Genomic DNA, 14,192 nt, shown 5'->3' with positions numbered 1-14,192 from the left:
TTTTACAGAGAATCCAATAGGTTTTATTAATGGTTTATTTAACTTAACTAGGATAATTTGTTCAATCCCTCAAGAGTTTGTTTTTAACTGGACAGCAACACCATATTGCTCCCATGTTTGCTAAAGACTCAGAAGAGACACATTTTTTCATTACGGTACAAAACGTCATTCATTCATAAGTTCCTTATGAAGATAGGACCTCATCAAAAGGTCTTTTCATGAGTTATGAAAACATGATTGAATAACTAAATCAGGCACTGAACAAGAGTCCCTTCTTTTAACCCCTCTTTAAAGAAATACAACTCAGATATGACTGGATATGTCACTATTGGCTGACCAATGACATTATTCTAAACTAAAGAATGAGGATGGGTGAAGGGAGGGAGGATCTGCTGGTATTCAGACCCCCTGAAATGAAGACACTAATACTGATATTTCACCATCTTGAACACGCATACGCTATGAACACATGATTCAATTATTGCACATTCAGCAGTTTTATGAGAAGGAACCCTGTTAACGGACGCTGAAACCCTCTGGTAGTTCTTGTGTTTCTTGCAGGCGTCCTTTTAAAATGACTGAAATGTTAACGGACTGTGGCCTGAATTCCAGCAAATACAACTTTAAGTCAAAGCCGCTCAGGTCGTGCCCGTTTCACAGCTCAACAACTTCAGCCGAAGACTGAGTTTAAGACTTTTTCGGAATCACATCAGAAATGGGAAGACATATAAAAAGCCTTTATATAAAAGTATGCACTTCATTGTACTTGACAGACACAAACTTCAGGAGCGTGGTCATCTCTTCATGTGTACGAGCTGAGCTGGTTTTCTTTGTGAAACCTACAGATGGATCTCGTCGAGCGTGAAAGTTCACTCTTGACCTCTGAAACTGTTGGAACTTAACACCATATCTTTAAAAATGCTTTAAATCATCTGAAGACCATCGTGAGGCAGTTAAAAGCTCCCAAAAAAACAAAAGCTAGTAAGTGGACCTTAGGTTAAGATATATTTGTCAAAACACAATGATCTATATGCACCATAGTGTTCATGCCTGTTCAGTCTGCTCCGATCTCTAACTAGCTTACAAAAAAATAATCTGGGGCTTTCTTTCACATTAACCTCTCCGCAACAAAAAATGTTCATGGGGAAAGTTACACAAAACCAAAGATTCATATAGTTTAAAACGCAGGTTGAGAATCAGAGAGTAGAAGGACAACCGTAGACAGCGTGTCTCGACTTTAGAGCCCACTGACAGGCTACAAATGAGGTATAAAATAATGGAACTATTTAAATAAATTAAATTAGTCTCAGGGTGGTTAAAAGGAAAGAAAACAATAAAATTAAATGACTGGGATAAAACATGTGACGCCTTGGACAATCAGCAAATAAAAATTCACTCCCAGAAAATAATTTCTTTAACTGATTTTTCTCTCTTTTTTTGCAAAAATGAAAATATATTTGTTTTCTTTCAATGTTCTTTGCAAGTTTCCATAAAAAAAAAAAAAAAATTATAGTACCAACGAGTCCTCTTTGAAATATATCTACAGCTGTACAATAGTGAATTCACAAAAAAAGAAAAAGAAAAATTAGCGCATTATTTTACATAAAAAAGCCTCTTTACAGATATGGGTTAAAAAGGGTCATATTGAACAATATAAAAAGAAGATAGAAAGACAGCGGTCGCTAATGAGATTCTTGCAGATTCGTCTTCTCTTCGATGGCCTGTTTCACTATTTCAGCCAACTTCAAGCGGTCGACTTTATCAGAGAAGGATCGTCCTGCAATGAAACATTTGGTGGTTATGGACCTGGCAGCTACATAAACAACGTAAAGTTACAGATGAATGTAGTAAATGATTCACGCTTTTACCTGGAAAAAAAAGAGAAAGAGTGTGTTGCTTCAACAATTCACACAAACGTATCATTTGTACCGTTATACATGAGACTTTAGTCGCAGTGACTCAGTTCAAAATAGAATATTACACTTGTACACTTGATGTTTGGTGGGAGATGGAGCGATGTTGGTTCCAATAATTATGGCGGTACAGTTATTTACATGTTTTTAATAATCTGCTAATTATTTAAATTAATCATTTGGGCTGTAAAACGTCAAAATAACGGATGTTTAATTTGTTATTTATCGTAAAACAAAGAAAAGCCGCAGATCGTTGAATCAATGAATCCAATCGTCACCTCTCTACCGATGACTCATCGGTCCTCGGACGAACTGCAGCGTGATATTTGCTATATTTATTTCTCCATATGGACAACCGAGCTGCGTTTGTAACTGCAGCAGCTTTTTTTTTTGGCAGACGGCTGAAACACAAAAGGCCAGATAACGTGGGGCGTCATTACAGCTAAATAAATACATTGTGAAAGGAAAAACATTGAAGCGCTAATGTCAGATTAATTTTACGAAAATGGATGAAAACAACCGGTAAACTCTGACGGCTTTTCTTCCCGGTGTCAAAACATCTGCTTTGCTTCCAATTGTTTAATTGCTAATAAAGATTGCCAGATAGACGAGATGACGCGGTACTGACCGTCCCAGCTGAGCCCCTGCAGGCCGTCTCTCAGCTGCTTACAGTCCCTGTTGAACCTCCAGGCTTCATACATCACCTCGTTCAGCTTCTCATCCTCGTTTTCTCCTGGACAAACAACAAACAGACACTTCAGAAGATTCTCTCTTTCTCTCAGAGCTCTTGAACACTGGCAAGAGAACAACGTGCATAATATACATTTATATAGCTAATTTTAGAGGCTGGCCAATATATATATCGATATTTTATCAATATCGTGATATGAGACTAGATGTCGTCATATATTTCAGACATCTTAATGACATAAATGGGATCTTTTCCTGGTTTGAAATGCTGCATTACGATAAAGTGATGTCATTTTCTGAACTTACCAGACTGTTCTTTATGTCCTCATTAGTGATGATAATTTATCAACAACTTAAATGTGTAACTATTCTGGGTCAACCCTACTATATTGTCACAGTACTGATAGAGGCATCATTGACTATTACGACATTTAAATTTGCTCACCTCCATACTGCCCAGTCGTAATTATTATTGCTTAATTACAAATCAACGTTAATTCATTAAACCAGTTAAAACGTTGGTGAGATTAGTATTTCTGGTGTCTTGCAAAGCAAAAATGAAGTTATAGGCAATCTTTGTTTTGTTCTCATCTCCAGCTTACAAAATGCTTCTTAGTTGACTGAAATGTAGACGTCTGTGGGGTAATGTATTATATTATAAACAGTGCACAAAGTATGCATTCAGCGAAGTGCTAGTCGCGTGTTAACATTTAGTCATTAGAGTGTGTGTTTACTGACCGGCTTGCGGTAGTATACACTGTGCAATGACGTCTCGTAATTTTTCCAGCGCGACGTTGGAGTCTTCCCCTCCGTTCTCTGGGTCATGAATGAAGAAACCGTCACTGGGCTTGGGGCTGCAACGAGGACACCAAAACACACTCTGGATTTAGCGCCGAGTCGCGCATTCGCTACAGGAAGGCTCACCTGGCTACTGTGTCTTATCGGGATTTTTAAATGTGATCCATCTAAACTTCAAAACACAGAAATAAAACTATATTGTATTTCTAAACATTTTAAGAAGAGAACAAAAAACCTTAGCAAAAGCAACTGTACCCGAGTAGTTTCCGCTTCCTGAGGATTGGGTTGTTGACAGAGTTTAAAGGCTTCAGGCTGACGTTCAGATCCTGAATTCTCATGTTGGCCAGCTGCTCTGCATGGGCCTGCTGGATACCAGCGACTACCGCCTGGAAGGTGAGAGGACGTAAGACAGTCCTCAGACAGTAAGAAAAGACAGAGGAGGACCCCGGTAGATTTGTGCACCTTTACCTTACCACTCACCTTGTCCATCATCATCTGGGCGGATGGCAGCACGTTGTCGAGGGCCTCGGTGCAGTTGAGCCAAGGGTGAGCCAGGACTCCCTCGATGGTCAGCCTCTCCTCTGGCTTCACCTTCAGCAGCCTGCAGGGGGCACCGGAGGACGGGAGGCAGAGCCCGTCGTCAGGCAGAAAAAGGGGTAAAAGACGAAAGCAGTAAGGAAATGCTTTGTTCTGGGAGGACAGCCAGATGAGATAACACAGACGCAGAGCAGGGACAAAGAAAATGGCTCACTTGCGTACGATGTCCTTGGCCATCTCAGAGATCTGGCTCCACTCGTCTTCGGGGAAGTCAAAGCTGCCCGTCATAATCTTCTTCCTCATGTCCTTTGGGATGGTGCGACTGTGGTGCTTGGAGTAGAACGGAGGATAGCCGCACAGCATCACGTAGATGATCACACCGAGAGACCACAAGTCACAGCTCTGCAGAACGGGTGCGAAGACAAAAGAAACATTCATTGAAAGCGTAACTTCCCCTCCAAGTGTGAGCCCACATCCACCCACTGCGTACATTTAGAAAAATACTGACAAAAGTGGGCGAGAGATGAAACCGCACCCACTTCCGTAGAACAGAAGCCTGGAAAATAACGATACTGCCTGGTGCACTGAATTTGATGGATTTACTGTTTATCAGACCACAAATTAAACAATAATTAATAAAAAGTCCAACAGGTTTGGGGTCTCACCTTGTTGTAGGTATAAGGAGTAGGTGAAGTAGGTATAATTCCAGACTTTTCTTTTTGGTGTCTTCTTTGAGCCTCAAGTACCTGAATAGAAATAACGAATATAAGGGATACGTACATCGTGGAAATGTGCTGCAGCATTTAAGATGTCCCAATGTGTGCGTGTGCATTTGGATGACTTCCAACTGCTCTTTACCTGAGGTGCTACGTAGTAGGGAGTGAACTGAGGGGTCATCAAGTCTCCTTGATCAATTTTGGCAAAGCCAAAGTCACACAACTTTACAGGTGCATCCTGTGGAAAATAGCAGAATCACGCAGGGCGAGAGATGAACATGGAGCGAGCACAGAAACATATTTCTGGCTGTGGCTTCGCTTGACATTAACTTTTTTTTTTTTTTTTAGATTAATACATTCAGGCTCCAGGGAGATCACTAAAGTGTTGATTTTGTAGTTTATGATTAAAAATGCAGGTTGGCTATTCCAAATACCTGCACATTATCTGCCACAGTCAGAATTCTTTCCTCATTACAAGGTCTCGAAAAGTAGACGTTTATTTTCCTTCATTCATTGTGGTGAAGTTTAAGTATTTATGTCTGCAACTTCAGCTACTTACCAGAGAGTTATCCTTAAAGAGCAGGTTCTCTGGCTTCAGGTCACGATGTGCAATATTTAGAGAGTGACAATGTTCCAAGGCTTGACTGATCTACAGGGGGAAGAGACATCAGACTGAGACACCACTCTGCCCGTCTGTGTGCGTGTGCGAGAGTGAGAGTGAGAGAGAAAGCAGGGGGGGCTACAGACACTGGTGGACAAAGGCCGACCAACCAACCGGGATTGAATATAAATGTAATTCAGAGGACCAAATCATTTTAAAATCGGTGTGTCTTCACGTACCTGTTTCGTGACCTGACTGGCCATCTTTTCAGTAAAGTGCCTGTGCTGACTGATTCTGTGGAACAGCTCGCCACCCTCCATCATTTCCATGACAATCAGGAGCCGCGCTCTGTGGTGTGGAGGTGTCGGGGCGGGGGGGAGAGCAAAAGAGGAGATATGGATTAACAAACACTTTGATCTATTTTTTAAATAAGAAATGCACAGGATTCCAAGCACACGGCGCTCTTTACCTCGGGCTGGACTCGTGCGGGAACTGGACACTGTTGGCATAGACCTCCAGGATTTGCACTATATTTGGGTGGTTGGCACACATCATATGGAGACGCACCTGAATGGAAGAGAATCAAAACACACCGTACTGTTAATTCACTTAAATACTTATACTTAACAACCACAACAGCATCCCACAAAGTGATGAATGTGTTTAAACTACAGCAAAGATGACACACAGATTAAAAGGCTCGTGAACCGGCATCGTTTCACAAGCAGCCAGTTTACATTCAACCAAAGCCTGCTCGAACGTGAAAAATGTAATCGAATGCGAGGTAAACCCCCCCCCCCCAAAAAAAACAAAAGATGCTAAAAGCGCGTGAAGAATAGATTGCTTAGCAGTAGTCGGTGTGTATTTGCCTATAAGTGGCAGTTTTCACAGTTCAGCAGCGGAAGCTTGAGTGAAGCACGTCTGTGCCGCTTGTTTTGATTGCATGTCTCACAGCTTCAAGCTGCTCGGTCAAAACACACGTCTTCTAACGAGATGGGGGAGGCCGCTAGATAGCGCGTTCGCCAAAGAAGGACGATGTTACCAACAAAGACGGACAAAAGGAGGCGTGAGAGACATGTTGAGGAGGAAAGAAAAACAGGAATTAATGGAGACTGATAACTGGCAGGCAGACCGAACAAAAGCATATTGAAACAGCCACAGACAACAGGCATTAATCCGCTACAGTGACTAACCTCATTCCTGGCCTTGGGGCGATCAATGAGGATCTTCAGGGCCAGGCGCTCCTGAGATGACTTCTTCACACAAACTCTGCACAGGGAGAAAACAAGAGTCAACAAACAACAAGAGTCAACACACAACAACAGTCAACACACAACAACAGTCAACACACAACAACAGTCAATAGGAGAGCCCGACCTGTGGCACAGATGTGAGAATACACAGGGTCATTTCTGGAGTCTGGCAGGATTTCTTTCTTGTTTTCGGGCGTTTCTGTTACCCAACAGTCACTAGAAAATACACAGCCGGCCAGGCATTTTGCCGCCATTCTTGCTGATGATAAAGAAACATCGTCACCATCAAAGCAACTCAAAAATGTGTCTTCGGACAGTCTCGTGTATAATCCGATTCAGTTTGTTTCAGGTCCCCATTGAAGCGATTGGAAGTGATATTAGCTTATGGCAGTTATATGGGCGTCGTTTTATACGTCAGTCGCTGATGATTGCCAAACTACATTTTGAGGCGATTCTGAAACAGCGTCTCCACTGTATAGTTTGTATCCCAGAGAGCGATGGCCAGGGGACCTTTTATGTCCCGCTTACTCTATGCATCTTGGTCACACGGTTAAACTACAGCTTGAACGATGCGTGGCTGCACAACACGAGTTTGTGGTGCTTGTTTAAGGACTTTCAGCTTTATTAGCTTATGACACTTATGTTTCTACCGGTGTTCAAGTCGAGGGAATATGAGCTGTGAAGTTAAATGTGGCCCGATATAGACACAGAGACAAGAAAGCAGCCGACTAGATGGAGTTAAGAACAGTGTTTTGTCAACATCACCCTTTGTTATGGGACATATGAATCTTGTCTGCATCTTTTGTAATGAGAGTTAAACCAAATAGAGCCATCCGAGTCCTTTTTTGTTTTTGAATGACCATCTCCTGATTGTAGCAGAGCACATGAAATACGGGCCGCACTGCTATGCATTTCATTATCTGAAGCCCCCCCCCACCCCCGAAGCAACATTCACTTTAAACAGCAACCTCTGGCCCTTAAACTCAGATTACACCATTAAAGCATTACTGTGAGAAACATTGTGCTTCGGCCAAAGTTCACTGGAAAGCAATGCCCACCTAATGAATAACAGAGCTGAGTTTTTTTTTCAGGGGGGGGGGGGGGGGGGGGGGGGGGGGGGGGGGGGGGGGTGAAGACTGTTGTGAGATAAAAAGAGGTGAGGAGGAGAAATAAAAAAAAGATTTGCATGAGCCTAAAGTCTCCATGAAATACAGTGTCTGAAAAACAAGAGACGCGCAAGCGTTGCCCAAAAGGAAACATGAATCAGAGTTCAAGAATGTGTTTGGAGGACTGATGAGTCAATTTCTCAGTATTCCCGTCACTCGATGCCCAAACTACACGTTAGGAAGCAACAGACTGAGACAGACCCACGATAGCTTCAAAGTGCAGGAGGAATCGGCGACACAGATTGATATTTTACAATCTACCTGGAATCAGCAGGGCAGTCAGAACAGAAGCAGAACGTCAGCAGTATTAAAAGGCTGTGTTTGAGCAGCCGCTGCCTCTGTAACGTTTTGCATTAACTGAATAAATATAAAAACACAAAACCGAAGTTAGCCTCATGTAGAGATCATATCACTGTCGGCCCGAGGTCAACGTGTGCAAACGAGATGTTTAAAAAAAGGTGAAAGATAATGGAGCAAACAGATGCTGCAAACAAAAGATGTGAAGCAGCAAACCATCTTGAATCGGGTTGTGTCGAGACACGCAGAGGGACGTCTCCAGCATTTGCTGAGTCGCAACAGACGAACGATGACGACCTCAGCCTGTGCTTTAGATTCAGCACATCATTTAAAGTAGTTAAGAGGCTTCGCTGCTTACTGCCGGGTTGCATCATTGGTCCCTCGTGCACCCACAAGAATCCACCGTTTGATTCGAGTGTCGCTTCATAAAAGCAGATGAGTTGCTTTGAACTAAATTTCATCAACAGCATGTCGACTAGAACCTGAAGGAAATAGACAAAAATACAGCAACTTGAACAGGTCCAAGAAGCACAAGACGCTACTCAGACCAAGTGAGCCCCCACCGACTACAACAACAGTACCGGTGCCAAACATTTCCATCACACACACACACACACACACACAATATTCTATACATCTACTGTCTGGTACCACTGACTCTGTGTTTTTTTTCAATTTAAAGTGTGCAAGTGTTAAATCTACATAGATTTTAGAAGTACAAAATGTTCAGTGGCGGATGAGAAAATAAAAACCGAATTTCAGACCCTGGTTACTCACTAGTGGTTGGTCCGGTCTGTTAAAGCCCCATCAAGTGACAAGCATCTGGCCTTTTCATATCCTCAATATGTGTTAATGTGTCAAGAATAAAGTCAAACTGTGCTGTTGAAATGGTGCCACGTCGGACACGTTGACCCAAAAAATTTTTTTTTTAAAAACCACACGAGAAGAAAACATGTAGGAAGGGTCACAAAGTTCAGCTCAGTTAACAAGCGTTCACAACCCAGTATTTTCAGGTCTAAACAAAACTAGAAAGCAATCTCAAGTGCCCTCACACGGATGGGCTCAAACCCGGCACGTCAGACTTCTTTTTGTTCCCGGTTCTCGGTGCAACACTGTTCTGACAGCAGAACTGTTCTTTGACGTCAATCTGACGCACTCACCTGACAGGTCCACTGATCCCGGCGCCCAACTTCTGTGTCCAGTTAATGTTGTACTCGTCCAGAATAGATGTCTCCTGTCGGGAAGAGAAACCACACCAAAAAAAAAAAAAAAAAGTGTGCTTAATCCGATGTTTGGAAAGAAATAAGAAACTGACTTTTGTGCAGTTCAAGGAACCGCTCTGTAGCTCCGCCCACAAGAAATGGCTGAGCTCCTGGAGAAGGTCCCCCCCAAAATCTGCTTTACAAAATAGGTCATAATTAGTTCAGTAATCACTGAATCATGTGGCTGACAGCCCAAGATTTGTTTGTGTACAAACGAAGAGACTTCCCCCTGATGGGCAGCCATGACAACAGGATCAGCCCTCTTCCGTTTCAACCCTTCAAGGCCCTCCACAGTTTGGTGGCCGCTGTAAAAGGGGAAATAAGGGGAAATAAGGACAGTCAGTCCGTTCCCTGAGCCAGAACTCCACACTGTAGTGGTGGGAGTTGAGGGAATCTTGAACTCCAAACCACTAGGCTGCATATCCTCAAACCACTATGGATCCTCTGTTACCTCTTTCCCCCTGGCCTGTTGGGCAGGTGACCCAAGAGCATCCAGGTTCAGATGGGCGTGTCCAAACAGCAAAAGTCAAAGTCAAGACTCGCAACTATTGCCGTCCTGTTGACTGCATTGCGTCCTTACATCAACTAGAAGAGGTCACTGGGACTTTGAATTAACTCAAAACCACATAGTTGTTTTTGGGGCACCTGCTTAAAAAGTCCCACAGAAGACCACATATACAGCAGGGCGGAGAAATTAAACACTCCTGCCTGGAAAGGAACTAGTGGGTTAAAAGTAATATTTTATTAACGTACACACATTTGGATTATATATGGACATATCCTGTCTCGGCTGTTGCTGCTTAGAGCCGCGGCTGGCGCTCTGATCTGAACTCATCAGCCGCTCCTGGCTCTCCACCGCGTCCTTCCGGCCCTCCGTCTGCCACCACGTCCTCCCCTTTCTCTAAACAGAGACTCGGTTCAGCAGCCATTCTGGTTCTCTCCTGTTCGACTGGACGGCCAGCAGCACACAAACTGAAACCGGCTTACGAGCCAGCACGTATGAGACGGACTGAAGCTCGTGACCTGGCCCACGAATCAACAGAACAGCTCACCAGCCCAATGAATCAAACTTGCACGCTTCAATACTAATGATGTATACTAACGGTGTAAGCGATGCCAAACCAGGACGGAGATGGGTCCCAAAGCCAATTTTGACTTTTAATTTAGTCAACTTGCCTAAGTTCAAACTTCTGTTTAAAACATTTCCTTGACAGGTCACAGCTGCTAACGTAACAGCTCTTAGTATGAACGATAGCCATGTTTACGTTCATAATGATACATTTGTGTGGGGCTTTTGAGGGAGGCCTGAAGGGACGGGTGTCAGTGTAGCAGACTTTCTAGCCAGATTCCTTTGAGCTTTCATTGGAAAAGAGTTGGCAGCACTGGGCTGGCCAAGTCCAGTGTGTTCCAATCTCAACAGGTATGCTTTTACTTCTCAGTCAGCACAGTTTGTCATGCAGTACAGGCACTAGCCCACTGCACGCCACTCCTGTGAGAAAAGAAAAAAAATTATCTGAAGGACTATTCCCAATTATTGTCAGTAACTAGAGGATTAACTGAAGCCGCTTCTTAGCCTTACAAAGAATTTTCACGATAAAAAGAAAGAGTTAGAGTCTACGCTCAGATTAATTATTCTGTCCCCAGCAGCCTTATTCATATCACCTGTCAAGTTTCACGCTGCTGATAGTTCTTAATGTAGGTAGCTTGACTATCATAACACACATGCTGTAAATGGAGTTAATACATACGAGAATGTAGTTCTTAGTTTGCATTTGAATTGTGCTGGATTACACTATTTTCCAACTTTGAGCAATATTTGAGTAAAGATGGTTAAGAGAGCATCCTACACTCCTACTTTAAAGTTACCAACCCCAAACTAAGATTCAGGAAATTATTAAATTAGAATTATCTGAGAATACATAGGCCTGCCAACAGGCACCGTATTTCCTCCTCCCCGTCAGTGCCCTGTCCTATCTGGTCCGTGTGAACGCAGGCTGATGATAATCAGGATTCATGATGATTACGTAACATAGTAGTAAGACACATAGTAACTCGGGGCATCTCAGCTGTCACAACTACACAGGGGTCTGTATCATAAATGTAACGTCTGTAAAGGTTCTGTCGTCACTATGTCCAACATTGGCGGTTCTGGATAATGAGTCTAACAAAGATTGGTTACCAATTTGGTTAGAGTGCCAGGGTCTCAACACCAGAGAGTTTAGTTCAGTCCAAAGTTAGCCACGAATCCTTCGTCATGATAACTTCCCAAGTGTGTTCCAGTTCTCAGTGCCATCCCCTCAGTCAACCCAGCAGTAGGTACATACTGACACAACTATGAAAGCAGGGGGCCAGGGACCCTTGGGATCACACTTTACTGCTTTCATAAATGCCTGAGCAGTGACACTTTGACACACTGAGCAGGACCTGGAACAAATCCCAGAGCCAGGGTGTGTATGGAAATATAATGACCATGACCATGTTAGATGGAGCTCCATAGTAATGTAAGAAGTGGAACTTTCCATAAACACACGGTTCATGATATTTCTACTATTTGTGAGCCGCACACAAACTCTTGTGCTGTCATGCGTTGTATTCCAATCTATGACTGAGATTGAGGTGTACTTGTTACTGCAGCCTTCATTAGAATCAATATTAGAGCAATAGGCAATTCAGATCGTAGAGACGTAACATTGACAGTCATGTTGCACACACCAAAAAACAAAAACAAAACATTAATGCCTTAACATTTTCAACATAAATCACTTATCTTATTTACTTCAAACGGTATTAAATCAAGACTAAAGTAGATGACTACTACAAGTGAAAACCACTGCATTGTCTACTTGCATGAAGCCTCACATAATTACTTTGAGAAGATTACCTTGATGAACTTGTCTGCGTTGTTATCCTCCGACATGGTGCAGATGGAGTCTGCCTCGCCAAACTCAGACAGCCGACAGACACAACGCGGGGTTTTCTCTGACCTTCACACAGTTTCGGTCTCGCAACCCTGGGCCGGACCAAGGCTCGTTTATAGTACTACTTGTGACAGAACAAGGCCATAGGGGCGAAAGGATATTCGGTCGCCGATCAACAAGCGCAGAGCTTTGTTCACTTGGGGACCTGATGTCCACCAGCCGGTCCGATGTAACGTTAGCTCAGGCCAGCAGGGCTCACAACCTCGGGCTCCGGCTTCCAGTAGTCCTAAACTCAGTGTGGTGACCATGTAGAGTGCCAGACTCCGAGCAAGGTGAATAGAAAAAGCCGGGGACGGGTCCAGTGTGGACTAGGCCAGCACTTTTGGAGGCGCAGTGTATTTTTAGCCGGCGCAATGAGAGCAGTGCTCTGCTAAAGCTGCGAAGACGCCGGTGACTAACTGACTAACTTGTGCGGCTCCATCCTGGGATCGGGGGGGCAGACGATTACACAATAAGGGCAGCCGTGAAAGGTTGCGCAGCCCAAAGACACGACCTGAAGATCGCCGATACTGTCCTGGACTTAGCGCAGAGTCGGTCTGACACGACGAGCACACCGTGTTCCCAGAAGCACACCAGCCTATTATGTCGTCAAGCCCGAGCCTGCTAACGGCCAGCGAGTTAGCTTAGCTGGCTAGCTCGTCTCCAGAGCTCGACTCGAAGCCGCGGACGGTAACATGCTTCCGTCAGACGGAGGTGATGGATGTCAGCGCTCCTACGGGACTACAGCGCAGTCTCAGAGGTGGGGAGGGTTAATGGAGGGTGTTTTCAGAGGTGACCAAGGCGATTCACACATCTCTGCACTGTTTAGCTAATCCCACAGTTGCTTGTCAACGGGGAATACCGTCGGCTGTATATAAAGGGGAATACACAATGTTGGGGCCCGTGTTGAACGCCTGATTGAAAAACAATCGAAATGTTTTATTAAGTGAGACACCATGTGGATTAGTGTTGTTTTTCTGCGATAACATGTGGATTTTGTATATGTATTAAGCGTGTAATGGTCAGTGCATTTTTAAAATGAGCTGTTTTAAATTTTGATCAAAGAGATTTGGATTTAGTCCGACCCCGGTGGGTCCTGATAAGGCCCCAGTTTTTTTCCCTTCAATAAACTCTTTATTAACAGTTTGCTTTTTACACAAACAATAGGTACACTTGAAATACAGTATAAACCAAAACCAGCCGAATATATTATGAACTACACACATCAATTAAAGTAGAATAATACAAAATAAAAGATTGCGGTTCCTTGCCTGTAAGTTCAAATCAGATAAACAGTTTGAAGTATGAAGTTGTCGGGACAAATCTTGTTTTATGAATGAGCAAACATCCCAACGGAATAATACAGTTAATCAGAAGTTCAGCAACTTTATCAGTCACAGAGGCAGCAATTATAGAAGTACATGAAAAGGTCACTAGATAAAATATTTGAGTGTCTCATCATGTCACTCATTGCAAAAATATTAAGAGGTTTGTCATTTCTATACCACTTTAATAAAAAAGGCAAATATTATCCAATTTCAATTAGATGAGAAGAAATTAATTGCAAGGATAAATACTTGGGCTGCAAGAGGTTTGCCTGCAACCTTAGGAGTGCAGTTGGAATTGCTTTTAAACCAGTGGCAAATTATCTTTATTATTTTATCACTGCCAATTGATATTTAAAACATGTTCTCAAAAGAGAGTACATTTCCTGTGTTATCTAACATGTTCATAAAACACCAGATCCATCCATTCCTCACAATGTAGGGGTTTCTTTCCTGTGCACAACACATATGTTGTTCCAGAAAGGTGTCATGGTGGCAAGTTGTGATTAAAAAGTAACTCCAAATACAAAAGTACTTTCTTAATAAGAATTACTTGGTAGCTGCCATGAATTTGCATGAATTCATATTTACTTAAATTCCATATTAGGGCAGAAGCATTGGAAAGCATAACTTCATTTTTGACAAAGGACATCTTTGTTTTTGGGTGGATGTTGTTT

At 43.0% G+C, this 14,192-nt stretch overlaps 1 protein-coding gene across 1 annotated transcript; it reads right to left on the bottom strand.

Moving 5' to 3' along the window:
- mapkapk5 (MAPK activated protein kinase 5) lies at positions 1 to 13,053 on the bottom strand. Its single transcript, XM_034541594.1, has 14 exons — positions 12,115 to 13,053; positions 9,132 to 9,205; positions 6,449 to 6,524; positions 5,725 to 5,822; positions 5,495 to 5,603; positions 5,214 to 5,303; positions 4,797 to 4,892; positions 4,604 to 4,684; positions 4,153 to 4,340; positions 3,882 to 4,002; positions 3,657 to 3,787; positions 3,342 to 3,457; positions 2,542 to 2,646; positions 1 to 1,777 (listed from the first exon to the last, which is right to left on the bottom strand). The coding sequence occupies exons 1-14, from the start codon at positions 12,148 to 12,150 to the stop codon at positions 1,683 to 1,685; spliced, it is 1,416 nt and encodes a 471-aa protein (XP_034397485.1). The 5' UTR covers positions 12,151 to 13,053; the 3' UTR covers positions 1 to 1,682.
- Positions 13,054 to 14,192: the final 1,139 nt, after the last annotated feature.

This window comes from Cyclopterus lumpus, chromosome 9 (assembly GCF_009769545.1).
Source record: "Cyclopterus lumpus isolate fCycLum1 chromosome 9, fCycLum1.pri, whole genome shotgun sequence".
NCBI lineage: Eukaryota > Metazoa > Chordata > Actinopteri > Perciformes > Cyclopteridae > Cyclopterus > Cyclopterus lumpus.
This window is presented reverse-complemented; position numbering and strand designations above follow the sequence as displayed.